Source organism: Rhinoraja longicauda, chromosome 36, assembly GCF_053455715.1.
Source record: "Rhinoraja longicauda isolate Sanriku21f chromosome 36, sRhiLon1.1, whole genome shotgun sequence".
Lineage (NCBI taxonomy): Eukaryota > Metazoa > Chordata > Chondrichthyes > Rajiformes > Arhynchobatidae > Rhinoraja > Rhinoraja longicauda.
In genome coordinates this window covers 5,346,933-5,365,213 of record NC_135988.1, presented here as the reverse complement: position 1 = coordinate 5,365,213, position 18,281 = coordinate 5,346,933, and the positions used below count along the sequence as shown (strand labels likewise).

The 18,281-nt window shown below is 52.0% G+C and overlaps 1 protein-coding gene across 1 annotated transcript in view; it reads left to right on the top strand.

Annotated features, from left to right (window-relative positions):
- Positions 1-18,281, top strand: part of LOC144610262 (disintegrin and metalloproteinase domain-containing protein 9-like) — a 71,284-nt gene that overhangs the window by 39,618 nt on the left and 13,385 nt on the right. Inside the window, exons 8-12 of the mRNA XM_078428852.1 lie at positions 1,377-1,546; positions 3,391-3,472; positions 5,076-5,206; positions 15,305-15,476; positions 18,086-18,203. Coding sequence (XP_078284978.1) covers positions 1,377-1,546; positions 3,391-3,472; positions 5,076-5,206; positions 15,305-15,476; positions 18,086-18,203 — 673 coding nt within the window. The remainder of the gene's footprint in view (positions 1-1,376; positions 1,547-3,390; positions 3,473-5,075; positions 5,207-15,304; positions 15,477-18,085; positions 18,204-18,281) is intronic.

Here is an 18,281-nt window from a genome sequence, read left to right as displayed (position 1 = left end):
GGATGGAGGGAGTGGGGGGAGGGGAGGCGGAAGGGGTGGGGGGGAGGGGAGGCGGAGTGGGTGGAGGGGAGGGGGAGAGGGTGGAGGGAGCGGGAGGGGGCTGGGGTGAGGGGGGAGAGTTGAGGGGAGGAGGGAGGGGGGAGGGGAGAGGGGGGTAAAGGGGAGGGGGGAGTGGTGGAGGAGAGGGTGTTGCACCAATGCAGGAGAGGTTTGGGCCCAACGGGTCCACTTGGTCTAGTATCCCTCTAAACCTTTCCTATCCAGGCTACCCAAATGCCTTTTAAACGTTGCTATTGTTCTGCTTCAACTCCCTCCTGTGGCAGCTTGTTCCATACACCCACCACCCTCTGTGCAGAAAGCTGCCCCTCAGGTTCCCATTACATCTTTCCCCTCTCACCTTAAACCCATGTCGTCTGGTCCTTGATTCCCCTATGCTGCGTAAAAGACTATTCATTCACCCTATCTATTCCCGCCATGGTTTCACATATCTCTATAAGATCACCCCTCAGCCTTCTGTGCCCCAAGTCCCAGTCTGCTGAACCTCTCCCTATATCTCAGGCCCTCAGGTCCTTGCAATATCCTTGTAATGTCCCGACCCAAATCGTCGCCTGTTCATTCTCTCCACAGATGCTGCCTGACCAGCTGAGTTCCTCCAGTAGTTTAGTTTAGTTTAGAGATACAGCGCTGAAAAAGGCCCTTCGGCCCACCGAGTCCATGATGACCAGTGATCCCCGCACACCAACACTATCCTACACACACTAGGGACAATTTACACGTATACCAAGCCAATTAACCTACAAACCTGCACGTCTTGTGGAAGTGTGGGAGGAAACCGAAGATCTCTGAGAAAACTCGTGGGGAGAAAGTACAAACTCCGTACAGACAGCACCCGTAGTCGGTATCGAACCCGGGTCTCTGGTGCCGTAAGGCAGCAACTCTACCGCTGCACCACCTACTTTGTGCTTTACTTGAGTTGTTTTCTTGTCCATCCAGTGATAAAGTGGAGCGAGATTAATTAAACTCTGTCTCTCCCCCCCTCACCCCCACCCCACCTCCACCCCCACCCTCACCTCCACTCTCACCCCCACCCCCACCCTCACCCTCACCCCTACCCCCAACCCCACCCTCACCTCCACCCCCACCCTCACTCTCACCCCACCCCCACCCTCACCCCCACCCCCACACTTACCCCCACCCTCACCCCACCCCCACCCTCACCCCCACCCCCACACTTACCCCCACCCCACCCTCACCCCCACCCCCACCCCCACACTTACCCCCACCCCACCCTCACCCCACCCCCACACTTACCCCCACCCCACCCCCACCCTCACCTCCACTCTCACCACCACCCCCACCCCTCCTCCCTCGCACAGATATACAAGTCTTTGAACATTCGGATCGTGCTGGTTGGTTTGGAGATCTGGTCCCACGTCAATCCGATCAGCATAGATGGAGGCGCGGGTGAAGTGCTGGGCCGCTTTATGCAGTGGAGAGAGAAGGACCTGCTTCCTCGGCATAGACACGACAGTGGACAGTTGATTCTGTAAGTCTTCTGCCTGTTAATACCGCGTGCAAGAAGGAGCAAAGCAATCAGCTGCCAAAATGTTGCCCTTACGTTCATGTTCATAAGTGATAGGAGCAGAATTAGGCCATTCAGCCCATCGAGTCCACTCCGCCGATCGAGTCAATCACGGCTGATCTATCTCTCCCCCTCAACGCCATTCTCCTGCCTTTTAGATTTAGAGATACAGCGCGGAAACAGGCCCTTCGGCCCACCGGGTCCGCGCCGCCCAGCGATCCCCGCACACTAACACTATCCTACACCCACTAGGGACAATGTTTACATTTATACCGAACCAATTAACCTACAAACCTGCACGTCTTTGGAGTGTGGGAGGAAAGCGAAGATCTCGGAGAAAACCCACGCAGGTCACGGGGAGAACGTACAAACTCCGTACAGACAGCACCCGTAGTCAGGGTCGAACCCGGGTCTCCGGCGCTGCATTCGCTGTAAGGCAGCAACTCTACCGCTGTGCCACCATTCTCCCTATATCGCCTGACTAGTGCCACCTTCCCGCCTTTGGCCCATGTCCCTCTGAATCGTAGATAGACACAAATTGGCAATAGGCAAGTCACAATGACATTCATTGTTTTGCATGCCCAGGGTATGCAAAGAGTCGCCACTTAAAGGGCGCCGACAAAGTCACAAAGTGTCCCATGCCAGGTCCTCCTTTGTTCCCCCCTCCCCCCCATGCCAGGTCCTCCTTGGTTCTCCTTCCCCCCCCTCATGACAGTTCCCCCCACACCAGGTCCTCCTTTGTTCACCTTCCCCCCTCACAACGGCCCCCCCATGCCAGGTCCTCCTTGTTTCTCCTCCCCCCCTCACGATGGTTCCCCCCATGCCAGGTCCTCCTTGGTTCATCTTCCCCCCCTTACGGTGTTTCCCCCCACACCAGGTCCTCCTTTGTTCCCCCCTCCCCCTCATGACGGTTCCCCCAACACCAGGTCCTCCTTGTTTCTCCTCCCCCCCCCTCACGACGGTTCCCCCCACACCAGGTCCCCCTTGTTTCTCCTTCCCCCCCCTCACGGTGATTCCCCCAACACCATGTCCTCCTTGGATCTCCTTCCCCTCCCCTCACCGTGGGTCCCCCCCATGCCAGGTCCTCCTTGTTTCTCCTTCCCCCCTCACGGTGATTCCCCCCAACACCAGGTCCTCCTTTGTCTCCCCCCCCCCCGCTCCACGGCGGACCCCCCCTCGCCGGCAGGTTGTGTAGAAGGATTAGGATTGCATTGATAGACTGAGTGGTCTCTTGTGCAGGAAGGATTCCACGACTCTCGTTGTTGATGGGAGATAATCACAGATGGATCTAAGGTTCATTGTCGCTGAATCAGCCGCACAATAATACAAGCTGAATACATACCTGACCAGAGATTGGATTGGGCAGCACTTCACTCTTAAAAACTCTTTTTGTGAACTAGCATCTGCTGTTCCTTGTTTGTTCATCTTTCCCTTTTGCTTTAGAAACATAGAAACATAGAAACATAGAAACATAGAAACATAGAAACATAGAAACATAGAAACATAGGTGCAGGAGTAGGCCATTCAGCCCATCGAGCCAGCACCGCCATTCAATATGATCGTGGCTGATCATCTAAAATCAGTACCCCGTCCCTGCTTTCTCCCCATATCCCTTGATTCCGTTAGCCCTAAGAGCTATATCTAACTCACTCTTGAAAACATCCAGTGAATCGGCCTCCACTGCCTTCGGTGGCAGAGAAGTCCACAGGTTCACAACTCTCTGGGTGAAAAGGTTTTTTTCCCCTCATCTACGTCCCAAAATGGCCGACCCCTTATTCTTAAACCCCTTATTCTTTGATTCATTCCAGGAAGAAAGGATTCGGAGGGACTGCAGGAATGGCCTTTGTCAGCACCATCTGTTCAAGGAGCTACAGTGGAGGAATCAATGTGGTATGCAGTCATTTCTCACCATCTTTTCATATTAACATGAAAGCTGACTGCTCTTTGACTTCTTCACAAAATGCTGGAGTAACTCAGCAGGTCAGGCAGCATCTCGGGAGAGAAGGAATGGGTGACGTTTCGGGTCGAGACCCTTCTCCAGTCTGAAGAAGGGTCTCGACCCGAAACGTCACCCATTCCTTCTCTCCCGAGATGCTGCCTGACCTGCTGAGTTACTCCAGCATTTTGTGAATAAATCAATTTGTACCAGCATCTGCAGTTATTTTCTTATGCTCTTTGACTTCTCTGAGCTTGTGCTGATTTTGCTCGACAGTGGTATTTTCCAGTGGTATTTTCTTCGGGTACTTTCGAGACAAACAAATAGTGGATGTTGTTTAATTTAGTTTCGAGAGACAGCGTAACCAGGCCGACCAGCGATCACCGCACCTCGTACACCCATTCTATCTTACGTGCCAGGGACCATTTACCGACACCGATTAACCAACAAACCTGGGCGATCGTTTCGCCTTACACCTCCGCTCAGTCCGTCTTAACCAACCTGATCTCCCGGTGGCTCAGCACTTCAACTCCCCCTCCCATTCCCAATCTGACCTTTCTGTCCTGGGCCTCCTCCATTGTCAGAGTGAGCCCCAGCGCAAATTGGAGGAACAGCACCTCATATTTCGCTTGGGCAGTTTACACCCCAGCGGTATGAACATTGACTTCTCTAACTTCAGATAACCCCTGCTTTCCCTCTCTATCCCCCCCCCCCTTCCCAGTTCTCCCACTAGTCTTCCTGTCTCTGACTACATTCTATCTTTGTCCCGCCCCCTCCCCTGACATCAGTCTGAAGAAGGGTCTCGACCCGAAACGTCGCCCATTTCTTCTCTCCGGAGATGCTGCCTGACCTCCAGCATTTTGTGTCAACCTACAAACTTGCACGTCTTTGGGATGTGGGAGGAAACTGGAGCACCCGGAGACAACACACTCGGTCACAGGCAGAACGTACAAACCTACGTAACCCGTAGTTAGGATCGAACTTGGGACTCTGGCGCTGTGAGGCAGCAACTCTACCGCTGCGCCACTGTGCCACCCTGTTATCCGAGCCTCCATTTTGTGGAGGGGGAGCTCAAAAATGCAAGAGAGGCCCAAAGTGTTTTATTGTCATATGCCCCGGAAAGGAACAATGAAATTCTTACTTTTGCCCGATGGGAGAGGGGAGACGAGGGAGTGGCCTGGGTGAGACTGGTCCTCGATGATGCTGCTGGCCTTGCCGAGGCAGCGTGGGGTGTAGATGGAGTCCATGGAAATGAGGTTGGTTTGTGCGTCCACAATTCTCTGCAATTTTTTGCAGTCTTGCATGGAGCTGTTCCCAAACCCAGCTGTGATGCATCCCGATAAAATGCTTTCCGCGGTGCATCTGTGGAAGTTGGTGAGAGTTGTTGGGAACGTGCCAAACTTCCCGAGCCTCCTAAGGAAGTGGAGACGTTGGTGTTCGCCTTAGGGCCATTGCTTCAAATGTGGGTGGTCCAGGAGGAGTTGTTGGTGATTGCAGCCGTGTTTAATGGCCTGATTCGGGGCGTTCCAGCATTTAACGTTCTGCTTTCTTGTCCAGTTTTCCTCCAACATTCAGTACTTTTCCTCCATCATGGCTCATGAGTTGGGTCACAACCTGGGCATGACCCACGACAACGATCGAAACTGTCGCTGTGGAGCAAAAGTCTGCATCATGAATGCTGGAGCCACGTAAGTAGCCAGCATCGAAACGTAGAAGATTTGGCCCTTCCAGCCAGCACCGCCATTCAATGTGAAGGTATCACAAAATGCTGGAGTAACTCAGCAGGTCAGGCAGCATCTCGGAGAGAAGGAATGGGTGACGTTTCGGGTCGAGACCCTTCTTCAGACTTCAGTCTGAATTCTCTGCCACAGAGTGGAATTCTCTGCCACAGAAGGTAGTTGAGGCCAGTTCATTGGCTATATTTAAGAGGGAGTTAGATGTGGCCCTTGTGGCTAAAGGGATCAGGGGGTATGGAGAGAAGGCAGGTACGGGATACTGAGTTGGATGATCAGCCATGATCATATTGAATGGCGTTGCAGGCTCGAAGGGCCGAATGGCCTACTCCTGCACCTATTTTCTATGTTTCTATGACCCGAAACGTCACCCATTCCTTCTCTCTGAGATGCTGCCTGACCTGCTGAGTTACTCCAGCATTTTGTGATACCTTCGATTTGTACCAGCATCTGCAGTTATTTTCCTGCCATTCAATATGATCATGGCTGATCATCCAGAATCAGTACCCCGTTCTTGCTTTCTCCCCATATCCCTTGATTCTGTCAGCTAACTATCTTGAATATATCCAGTGAATTGGCCTCCACTGCCTTCTGTGGCAGGAAATCCCACAGATTCACAACTCTCTGGGTGAAAAAGATTTTCCTCATCTCCGTCCTGAATGGCCTCCCCCTTGTTTTTAATCTGTGACCCCTGGTTCTGGACTCTCTGGGAGTGTAGCACAATGCTACACTGGCATAGGAAGGAACTGCAGATGCAGGTTTCACACCGCAGAGAGACACAAAGTGCTGGAGTCACTCAGGTGGACAGGCAGCATCTGTGGGTGCATCTGAAGAAGGGTCTCGACCCAAAGCATCACCATTCCTTCTATCCAGAGAAGCTGCCTGTCCCGCTGAGTTACTCCAGCATTTTGTGTCTGTCACATTGCTACACCGAGTAAAAACATTAGATGCTGCTTAATACACAAAAGGACACAATGTACTTGAGAGACTCAGCTGGTCAGGCAGCATCTGTGGTGAACATGGATCTGTGAGGCCAGTTCATTGGCTATATTTAAGAGGGAGTTAGATTTGGCCCTTGTGGCTAAAGGGATCAGGGGGTATGGAGAGAAGGCAGGTACGGGATACTGAGTTGGATGATCAGCAATGATCATATTGAATGGCAGTGCAGGCTCGAAGGGCCGAATGGCCTACTCCTGCACCTATTTTCTATGTTTCTATGTTTCTATGTCTATGTGACGTTTCGGGTCTGAAGGAGCATCCTGACCCTAAACTTAACCTTCCCACGTTCTCCAGACACGTTGCCCGACCTATCGAGTCACTCCAGCACTTTGCGGCCAATGCTACTGCTTTAGTTTAGAGATACAGCACAGAGGCAGGCCCTTCAGCCCATCGAGTCCACACCGACCATCGATCATCTGTTCACGCTAGTTCTATGTTATCCAATACAATATATCTTTATTGTCATTGTACAGGGGTACAACGAGATTGGGAATGCGCCTCCCATACGATGCAATAAATTAATTAGCTAGTCAGTATTAATTTAAACAACCCAATGAAACAAATTGGAACAAAATAAAGTGCAAGTAGATCTGTGCCGGTTCACTGTGCGATGTGACCATCCGGCTCAGCAGGACCGGTTCATAGCAGCTATGGCCCTGGGGATGAAGCTGTTCCTGAGTCTGGAGGTGCGGGCGTAGAAGGCCTTGTATCGTCTGCCCGATGGTAGAAGTTCGAACAGACGGTTGCAGGGGTGTGAAGAGTCTTTGTGGATGCTGGTGGCTTTTCTGAGGCATCGTGTGTTGTAGATGCCCTCCAAGGCTGGTAGCTGTGTTCCGATGGCCCTCTGAGCTCTATGGACTACCCACTGAAGAGCTCTCCTCTCTGCCGCCGTGCAGCTGAGGTACCACACAGGGATGCCATGTGTTAGGATGCTCTCTATGGTGCAGCGGTAGAAGGTCGTCAGCAGCTGTTGGGGTAGACCAGACTTTTTCAGTGTTCTCAGGTAGAACAGTCGTTGCTGTGCCTTCTTGACCAGCGCAGCAGTGTTATTGGACCATGTTAGGTCCTCCGAAATGTGCGTGCCCAGAAACTTGAAGCTGGACACTCTCTCCCACGTTCTCATCTGCTCCCTGCACACTAGGGGGAAGTTTACAAAAGGCCAATTGACCCACGAACCCTGCACGTCTCCTCTGTTGTGGGAGGAGACTGGAGCACCCGGAGAAAACCCACGCGGTCACCGGGAGAACAGGTAAACCCCACACAGCCAGCACCCTTGGTCAGGATCGAACCCGGGTCTCTGGCGCTGTGAGGCAGTGGTTCTACCAGCTATGTCGCTGTGTCACAATTGATTATTCCCACATCACAAGGGTACAATGAAAAGATTTTGTTTGTGTGCTATCCAATCAAATCAAATAATACTGAATACAGATAAACCCCACCTCCCTAGTTTTCACCCCCTGTCTTAAGTTGAGTTAAGTTAAGTTAAGTTCGAGGAGCAGAATTAGGCCATTCAGCCCATTCAATCATGGCTGAATTATCTCTCCTAACCCCCTTCTCCTGCCTTCTCCCCATAACCCCTGACACCCGTACCAATCAAGAATCTATCTATCTCCGCCTTAAACATATCCATAGACTTGGCCTCCACAGCCGTGAATTCCACAGATTCACCACCCTCTGACTGAAGAAATTCCTCCTGGTCTCTTTTCTGTAGCTACGCCCTTTCATTCTGAGGCTGTGCCCTTTGGTCCGAGAGTCTCCCACTGGTGGAAACGTCTTCTCCACATCCACTCTATCCGGGCCTTTCACCGTTTGGTAAGTTTCAGCGTAGCGTGGAACTCTCTGCCCTGTGCAACACCCAGGTGCATGCCCACTTCTCCCACTTATCCGTCATTGAACAGCGCCAGAGACTCGGGTTCAATCCTGACCTTGGATGCTGTCTGTGTGGAGTTTGCACGATCATAGGAGTTTCCTCTGAGTGCTCCAGTTTCCTCTCACATCCCAAAGACGTGGGTTAATTTGTAGATTAATTGGCCTCTAAATTGCCCCTTGTGTGTAGAGAGTGGATGAGATGGAAAAACATAGAACTAGCGTGAACGGGCGATCGATGGTTGGCTTGGACTCATTAGGCCGAAGGGCCTTTTTCCATGCTAGTTTGCTGAAGTGAAATTATTTCCAATCAGAATGCATAACTGGCTAATTCCCCTGTCAACCATGTTTGCCGACCATTCTACTGAGATTGACTTTTGTGCACACCACTGGTATCCTCCTCACACTGCACTTTCTTCCCCTGTAAGTGTTAGGAGCGGAATTAGGCCATACGGCCGATATTGCGGCCAGCTTCTCGTCTATCAGTTTAGCTCCAAAGCCGCCGCTGACGGAGATTAGGTGGAACGATAACTTTCCAGACGCAAGCGATTACAACAGAGATCTTCACGACGTTTAAATTAGTTAGTCGTTTATTTGAAGTTGCAATAACATCTCTCTGGTCACCGACTTGTCGTTGATTTGCTTGGTAAAAATCTATTATCCTACCATAATCTACGTAATTAATACGAACTGCCAGATCTCATCTTCGGCAGAGATTTCTTGACAGAAGGCTCTTCATCCGATTACATTACAGCTACTTCTTTTGGCTGAACTTCTATCAGCCGCTTCTTGGCTTGAATTGCCGACAAAACAATAGACAATAGGTGCAGGAGTCGGCCATTTGGCCATTCGAGCCAGCACCGCCATTCAATGTGATCATGGCTGATCATCCACAATCAGTACCCCGTTCCTGCCCCCTCCCCTGACTCCGCTATCATTAACAGCTCCATCTAACTCTCTCTTGAAAGCATCCAGAGAATTGGCCTCCACTGCCTTCTGAGGCAGAGAGTTCCACAGATTTACAACTCTCTGACTGAAAAGGTTTTTCATCATCTCCGTTCTAAATGGCCGCCCCCTTATTCTTAAACCCGGAATGGTGGGACTGTCATATGTTGAAAGACTGGAACGACTAGGCTTGTATACACTGGAATTTAGAAGGATGAGAGGGGATCTTATCGAAACGTATAAGATTATTAAGGGGTTGGACACGTTAGAGGCAGGAAACATGTTCCCAATGTTGGGGGAGTCCAGAACAAGGGGCCACAGTTTAAGAATAAGGGGTAGGCCATTTAGAACGGAGATGATGAAAAACATTTTCAGTCAGAGAGTTGTGAATCAGTGGAATTCTCTGCCTCAGAAGGCAGTGGAGGCCAATTCTCTGAATGCATTCAAGAGAGAGCTAGATAGAGCTCTTAAGGATAGCGGAGTCAGGGGGTATGGGGAGAAGGCAGGAACGGGGTACTGATTGAGAATGATCAGCCATGATCACATTGAATGGCGGTGCTGGCTCGAAGGGCCGAATGGCCTCCTCCTGCACCTATTGTCTATTGGCTAAACTGTGGCCCCTGGTGCTGGAAACTCCGAAGCTGGACGCTCTCTGCTCCGCCCAGCCCATACGTAAGCATAGCATTAACCTCTTAGTGTCCAAAAATAAAGCAGGATACAGAGTAATATAATAATATGCAAAAATAACTAACAAATGCAAAATGGCTCCTACAGGCCCATCAAGTCTACTCCCCCATTCAATCATGGCTGATCTATCTCTCCCTCATGACCCCTTTCTCCTGCCTTCTCCCCATAACCTCTGACACCCGTCTCCACAGTAACGTCAAATCAATGGCGAGACAGCTAGAATTACAATTCCTTTGATTCTACCCGTTAATTATTCTCCATGGCACCAGTATTATTATAACTCTCTGGTGAGATTACAGGTCTCTTCAAAAGGCACGGTTTTAATTCCCTTCAATTCCACTCTTCAGAAGGCAAGAATGATCCTCCTGACCCATCATGAGCAGGAAGACAGAGCACATTAGACGATAACCATAACTTGTCAAAAACCTATACAGAACCACAATCTGTACTGATCAAGAATCTGTCCATCCCCGCCTTAAAACTATCCACTGACTTGGCCTCCACAGCCTTTTGTGGCAAAGAATCCCACAGATTCACCGCCCTCTGACTATAAAGAAATTCCTGGTATCACAAAATGCTGGAGTAACTCAGCAGGTCAGGCAGCATCTCAGGAGATAAGGAATGGGTGACGTTTCGGGTCGAGACCCTTCTTCAGACCGATAAAGAAATTCCTCCTCATCTCCTTCCAAAAGAAGCATCCTCTACATCTGAGGCTGTGGCCTCTGGTCCTAGACTCTCCCACTAGTGGAAACACCCCCTCCACATCCGCTGATGAGAATGTTCTCTAAATCCATTCTCTCAGCAAACTCTTGTCTTCGTGCAGCACAACAGGTTTTGTTGAGGAGACCCATGTTCACCAGCGTTCAATCCATTGGCAAACCCGATGTGGGCATTCCCCGACTCACGCAAGAGGCGGCTTAGGAAAACTTGCCCTCTTGTAAGCAATTTAGTTTAGTTTAGTTTAGAGACACAGCGCGGAAACAGGGCCCTTCGGCCCATCGGGTCCGTACCGCCCAGCGGTCCCCGCACATTAACACTGTCCTACACACACGAGGGACAATTTTTACATTTATCAATGGGCTCAGCGATAGAGTTGCAGCGCCGGAGACCCCGGTTCGATCCTGACTGCGGGTGCTGTCTGTACGGAGTTTGTACGTTCTCCCCGTGACCGCGTGGGTTTTCTCCGATATCTTCAGTTTCCTCCCACACTCCAAATACGTTCAGGTTTGTAGGTTAATTGGCTCGATATTTAAAAAATATATAAAATTTGGTCTTGCCGATGTATAAGAGCCCACATCTTGAACAGCAGATACAGTAGATGAGGTTGGAGGAGGTGCAAGTGAACCTCTGCCTCACCTGGAAGGACTGTGGGGGTCCCTGGACAGAGTCGAGGGGGGAGGTAGAGGGACAGGTGTTGCATCTCTACTGGATAGACTCGGCTTGTACTCGCTGGAATTTAGAAGATTGAGGGGGGATCTTATAGAAACTTACAAAATTCCTAAGGGGTTGGACAGGCTAGATGCAGGAAGATTGTTCCCGATGTTGGGGAAGTCCAGAACAAGGGGTCACAGCTTAAGGATAAGGGGGAAGTCTTTTAGGACCGAGATGAGAAAGATGTTTTTCACACAGAGTGGTGAGTCTGTGGAATTCTCTGCCACAGAAGGTAGTTGAGGCCAGTTCATTGGCTATATTTAAGAGGGAGTTAGATGTGGCCCTTGTGGCTAAAGGGATCAGGGGGTATGGAGAGAAGGCAGGTACGGGATACTAAGTTGGATGATCAGCCATGATCATATTGAATGGCTGTGCAGGCTCGAAGGGCCGAATGGCCTACTCCTGCACCTATTTTCTATGTTTCTATGTTTCTATGTTTCTATCTCCTGCGGTTGCTGGGGAAGGTACCTGGGGAGGGGGTGGTTTGGGTGGGAAGGGATGAGTTAACCAGGGAGTTGCGGTCTCTGCGGAAGGCGGAAAGGGGTGGAGATGGGAAAATGTGGCTCGTGGTGGGATCCCGTTGGAAGTGGCGAAGATTGCAGAGGATTATGTGTCGTACGCGACGTCTGATGGGGTGGAAGGTGAGGACTAGGGGGACTCTGTCTCTGTTGCGACTAAGGGGAGGGGGAGCAAGGGCGGAGCTGTGGGGTACCGAGGAGACACGAGTGAAGGACCCCCTCTATGATGGGAGAGGGGAACCCCCATTCCCTAAAGAATGAGGACATCTCGGATTTCCTTGTATGGAACACCTCATCTTGGGCGCAGATGCGGCGTAGACGGAGGAATTGGGAGTAGGGGATAGAGTCTTTGCAGGAGGCAGGGTGGGAAGAAGTGTAGTCGAGATAGTTGTGGGAGTCAGTGGGTTTGTAACAGACGCCAGTCAGTAGTCTATTTCCTGTGATGGAGACTGTGAGATCAAGAAAGGGGAGGGAGGTGTCGGAGATGGTCCAAGTGGATTTGAGTGCAGGATGGAAATTGGTGGTGAAGTTGATGAAGTCCATGAGTTCTGCACAGGTGCAGGAGGCAGCACCGATGCAGTCGTCAATGTAACGGAGGTAGAGTTCGGGGACGGGGCCAGTGTACGCCTGGCACAGGGGTTGTTCAACGTACCCGACAAAGAGGCAGGCCTAGCTGGGGCCCATGCGGGTGCCCATGGCTACACCTTGGACTTGGAGGAAGTGGGAGGAGTCCGTGGAGAAGTTGTTGAGGGTGAGGACCAGCTCCACTCGGTGGAGTCGAGGGTTGGTAGCGGGATATTGGATGGTTCTGCGGTCGAGGAATAAACGGAGGGCTTTGAGGCCTTCCTGGTGGGGGATGGAGGTGCAGAGTGACTGAACGTCCACAGTGAAGATGAGGGAGTGGGGGCTCGGAAAGCGGAAGCCATTGAAGAGACGAAGGGCATGTGAGGTGTCTTGGACCTAGGTCGGGAGAGATTGGACCAGGGGGGATAGGATGGAGTCGAGGTGCATGGAAATCATTTCCGTGGGACAGGAGCAGGCAGAAACAATGGGTCTGCCAGGGCAGTTGTGTTTGTGGATTTTGGCGAGGAGGTAAAAATGCGGGGCTGGGAAACGATAAGATTGGAGGCTGTGGAAGGCAGACAGCCAGAAGTGATGAAATCAGTAATGGTGTTTGAGATTAAGGCCTGGTGCTGATCTGTGGGATTATGGTCCAAGGACAATAGACAATAGGTGCAGGAGTAGGCCATTCGGCCCTTCGAGCCAGCACTGCCATTCACCGTGATCATGGCTGATCATCCACAATCAGTACCCCGTTCCTGCCTTCTCCCCATACCCCCTGACTCCACTATCATTAAGAGCTCTATCTAGCTCTCTCTTGAAAGCATCCAGGGAATTGACCTCCACTGCCCTCTGAGGCAGAGAATTCCACAGATTCACAACTCTCTGACTGAAAACGTTTTTCCTCATCTCAGTTCTAAATGGCCTACCCCTTAATTCTTAAACTGTGGCCCCTTGTTCTGGACTCCCCCAACATTGCGAACATGTTTCCTGCCTCTAACGTGTCCAACCCCTTAATAATCTTATATGTTTAAGTAGGAGGAGGTGTCTGAGAGGCGACTCGCTGAGACAGTTAATCCTCTCAGTGAGTTATTTCGGGCTGGGGATGGGGACGGGGATGGTTCACGAAAAGTAACGCTGACATAAGTCGGCGAGTGTCTGTATTTAACAAATACTTTGTTTCGTACGACCTGAGGTGGATATGTGCGGGAGCAATTCTGGGCTCTGCTGCCAATTGTGCAGCAAACAAAGTCCATTTATTCACAAAATGCTGGAGTAACTCAGCAGGTCAGGCAGCATCTCAGGGGAGAAGGAATGGGTGACGTTTCGGGTCGAGACCCTTCTTCAGACTTCAGACCCCAAACGTCACCCATTCCTTCTCTCCTGAGATGCTGCCTGACCCGCTGAGTTACTCCAGCATTTTGTGAATAAATACCTTCGATTTGTACCAGCATCTGCAGTTATTGTCTTATATTAAACAAAGTCCGTTTAGTCAGAAAGCAATCCGCGTGCACAGCAGTGGCACAGTGGGTAGAGCTGCTGCCTCACAGCGCCGGAGACCCGGGTTCGATCCTGACTGCGGGTGCTGCCTGTACGGGGTTTGTACGTTCTCACCGTGACCCCCGTGGGTTTTCTCCGGGATCCCCGGACTTCTCCCACGCTTCCAAGACGTACAGGTCTGTAGGTTCATTGACTTGGTGAGATTGTAAATTGTCCTGCCCTCCTCCCTTCCAGTTTTCCTTTCCCCTCCCATCGCCCTACAATCTCGGCCATTCAACCAGGGGGAAGAATGGATCAGCCATGATTGACTAGCAGAGCAGACTCGATGGGCTGAATGGCATAATTATGCTCCTATGAACTTATACAATCAGTCTGAAGACTCGAAAGGTCACCTATCCATGTTCTTCAGAGATGCTGCCTGTCCCGCTGAGTTACTCCAGCACTCTGTGAAACGTCACCTATCCATGTTCTCCACAGATGCTGCCTGACCCGCTGAGTTACTCCAGCACTTCAGTATTTCCCATTCCCTCACTGACCTTTCTGTCCTGGCCTTCCTCCACTGTCAGAGTGAGGCCACACATTGTAAACCGCTGGAACAGCACCTCATGTTTGTCTTGGGCAGTTTACACCCCAGCATTATGAATATTGATTTCTCTAATGTCGGGTGACCCTTGCATTCCCTCTCTCTCCATCCCTCCCCCACTCTAGTCCTCCTGCTAGTTCCACTGTTTGTATCCCCTTCATTGCCATCTCTTCCACAGCCAACAACAGACCATTGTGGGCTCCACCTTGTTTGAGTCATGGGTGCCGGCTGCGATTTGTTCTGAACCTTTTCATACCTCTTGTTTCTCTCTCCCCCTGACTCTCAGTCTGAAGAAGGGTCTCGACCCGTAACGTCACCTATTCCTTCTGTCCGGAGATGCTGCCTGACCCGCTGAGTTACTCCAGCATTTGGTATCGATCCTCAATGCTGCCTGACCCGCTGAGTTACTCCAGCACTTGGTATCGATCCTCGATGCTGCCTGACCCGCTGAGTTACTCCAGCATTTAGTGTCGATCCTCGATGCTGCCTGACCCGCTGAGTTACTCCAGCACTTGGTGTCGATCTTCGATGCTGCCTGACCCGCTGAGTTACTCCAGCATTTGGTGTCGATCTTCGATGCTGCCTGACCCGCTGAGTTACTCCAGCACTTTGGCTCCATTCAAGAGAGAGTTAGATAGAGCTCTTCGGGCTAACGGAATCAAGGGATTATGGGGAGAGAGCAGGAAGGCGGTACTGATTCTGGATGATCAGCCATGATCATATTTTGAATGGGGGCGCTGGCTCGAAGGGCCGAATGGCCGACTCCTGCACCTACTTTCTACGTTTCTACATTTCTTTGGCTCTACCCCAGTATTTTGTCTGCTTTACCTCAGATTTATTTGTTCTGCAATGTTTTTAAATTGCGAGTCGGGTGGTGTGGGCCGGGACAATGATGCCCGCCCGGACAGGCTGGGAGAGTTGAGAGTTGACTTTGCGCTCCTGATGTGTCCGATCTACTTCCAGAGGCTCCATGAACTTCAGCAGCTGCAGCGCGGACGACTTTGAAGCCATGATCATCAACAAGGGGGGCTCCTGTCTGCTGAACATCCCCAGGCCTGAGGAGGAATACAGCCCGCCCTTCTGCGGCAACAAGCTGGTGGACACTGGGGAAGAGTGTGACTGTGGAACGCCTGAGGTCAGTCAGTCGGCTCCACCCGCTCCCTCAACGCAACACGAGGAGCCGAGGTTTAGTTCAGGAAAAAGAAAACTGCAGATGCCGAAGACACATACAAAACGCTGGAGTAACTCAGCGGGTCAGGGGAGAGAAGGAATGGGTGACGTTTCGGGCCGAGACCCTTCTTCAGACTTAGCACAAACTCTGCACCCCTAGTCAGATCGAACCCAGTCTGAAGAAGGGTCTCGACCCGAAACGTCACCCGAGATGCTGCCTGACCCGCTGAGTTACTCCAGCATTTTGTGATACCTTCGATTTGTACCGGCATCTGCAGTTATTTTCCTACACAGGCAAAACATGGGATGCTGTTCCTCCAATTTGGTGCTGGTTGAGAAATGATTTTGCTTTGGGATCCGCTGGTGCCATGCGCCACAGGGTGGCAGTCAGAGGTATTGCAGGTGTGTACCAGATGAACACTGACCCAACTTGCCTGACCCATCCAGACTAAACATCCCTCCATATCTGGGATCATCGGCCACCTTGTGCTCCTTTGGTATGGGCAATAAACCCTCGCCTTCCCAAAATTTAATTAAAACCAGGTTGCACTCAATGGTCAATGGTTAGACTCATAGAGTCATACGGTGATACAGTGTGGAAACAGGCCCTTCGGCCCAACTTGCCCACACTGACCAACAATGTCCCAGCTACACTAGTCCCACCTGCCTGCATATGGTCCATATCCCTCCAAACCTGTCCTATCCATGTACCTGTCCCTGTGATTGCATGGACTGAATTTCACCGCACGCCTGTACATGTGACAACAGAGAACCGAGTCTAGAGGTTGGGAGGTCATGTTGCAGTTGTATAAGACGTTGGTGAGACCGCATTTAGAATATTGTGCTCAGTTCTGGGCAGCGTGCCACAGGAACGGTATTGTCAAGCTTGAAAGGGTTCAGAGAAGATTTACGAGGATGTTGCCAGGACTAGAGGGTGTGAGCTACAGGGAGAGTTTGAGCAGGCTGGGTCTCTATTCCTTGGAGCGCAGGAGGATGAGGATCTTATAGAGGTGTATAAAATCATGAGAGGAATAGGTCGGGTAGATGCACAGAATCTCTTGCCCAGAGTAAGGGAATCGTGGACCAGAGGACATAGGTTCAATGTGAAGGGGAAAAGATTTTATAGGAATCTGAGGAGTAACATTTTCAATAAGTGTGGTGGGTGTATGGAACAGGCTGCCGGAGGAGGTAGTTGAGACTGGGTCTTTCCCAACGTTTAAGAAACAGTTAGGCAGGTACATGGATAGGACAGGTTTGGAGGAATATGGACCAAACGCAGGCAGGTGGGACTAGTGTAGCTGGGACATTGTTGGTCGGTGTGGGCAAGTTGGCCTGTTTCCACACTGTATCACCCTATGACTCTATGAGTCTAACCATTGACCATTGAGTGCAACCTGGTTTTAATTAAATTTTGGGAAGGCGAGGGTTTATTGCCCATACCAGTTGTTCTTCAGTCCTTGGACCGAAGCCACATTTTGGTTTCAGTACGTCTGTGCCCATGGTGCAAACCCACTGGGCTAAAGACACAGCCACTTTACAATAGACAATAGGTGCAGGAGGAGGCCATTCGGCCCTTCGAGCCTGTTCAATGTGATCATGGCTGATCACCAAGGAGGGAGTGACCTGTACGAGCCTGTTCAGTAAGAAAAGCAAATGAGTATTCTCCAAGTACTTGGTGAATGTGCGGAGAGGGCAGGTGCAGAGAGGGCATGTGTGGGGAGGGCAGGTGCGGAGAGGGCAGGTGGGGGAGGGCAGGTGGGGGGAGGGCAGGTGGGGGGAGGGCAGGTGGGGGGAGGGCAGGTGCGGAGAGGGCAGGTGGGGGGAGGGCAGATGCGGAGAGGGCAGGTGTGGAGAGGGCAGGTGTGGAGAGGGAAGGTGCGGAGAGGGCAGGTGCGGAGAGGGCAGGTGCGGAGAGGGCAGGTGCGGAGAGGGCAGGTGGGGGAGGGCAGGTGCGGAGAGGGCAGGTGCGGAGAGGGAAGGTGCGGAGAGGGCAGGTGTGGAGAGGGCATGTGTGGAGAGGGCAGGTGTGGAGAGGGCAGGTGTGGAGAGGGCAGGTGTGGAGAGGGCAGGTGTGGAGAGGGCAGGTGTGGAGAGGGCAGGTGTGGAGAGGGTCGGCAGGTGGGGGCAGGGCAGGTGCGGAGAGGACAGGTGCGGAGAGGGCAGGTGCGGAGAGGGAAGGTGCGGAGAGGGCAGGTGCAGAGAGGGCAGGTGCGGAGAGGGAAGGTGCGGAGAGGGCAGGTGCGGAGAGGGCAGGTGCGGAGAGGGCAGGTGGGGGGAGGGCAGATGGGGAGAGGGCAGGTGTGGAGAGGGCAGGTGTGGGGAGAGGGCAGGTGTGGGGGGAGGGCAGGTGTGAAGAGGGCAGGTGTGGAGAGGGAGGGCAGGTGCGGAGAGGGCAGGTGCGGAGAGGGAGAGGGCAGGTGTGGAGAGGGCAGGTGTGGAGAGGGCAGGTGTGGGGGGAGGGCAGGTGTGGAGAGGGAAGGTGCGGGATGGGGGGGGGGGGGGGGGTGGGGGAGGGGAGGTGAACGACGTTTTATCCGGCTGGTGTTGACTTTGGTTGCATGGTTTATCCTGCAGGAGTGCAGAAACGACCTGTGCTGTGAGGCGTCCACCTGTAAACTCAAGTACGGGGCGGAGTGTGCGACAGGAGTCTGCTGTAAACGGTGCAGGGTGAGTACCAGCGGCGGGCAGCCCAGTAACTGGAGACACGGCCAACCAGACAGGCAGCAAGCCTGCCTCGAACACAAGGTGCTGGAGGAACATCAGTGGGCCA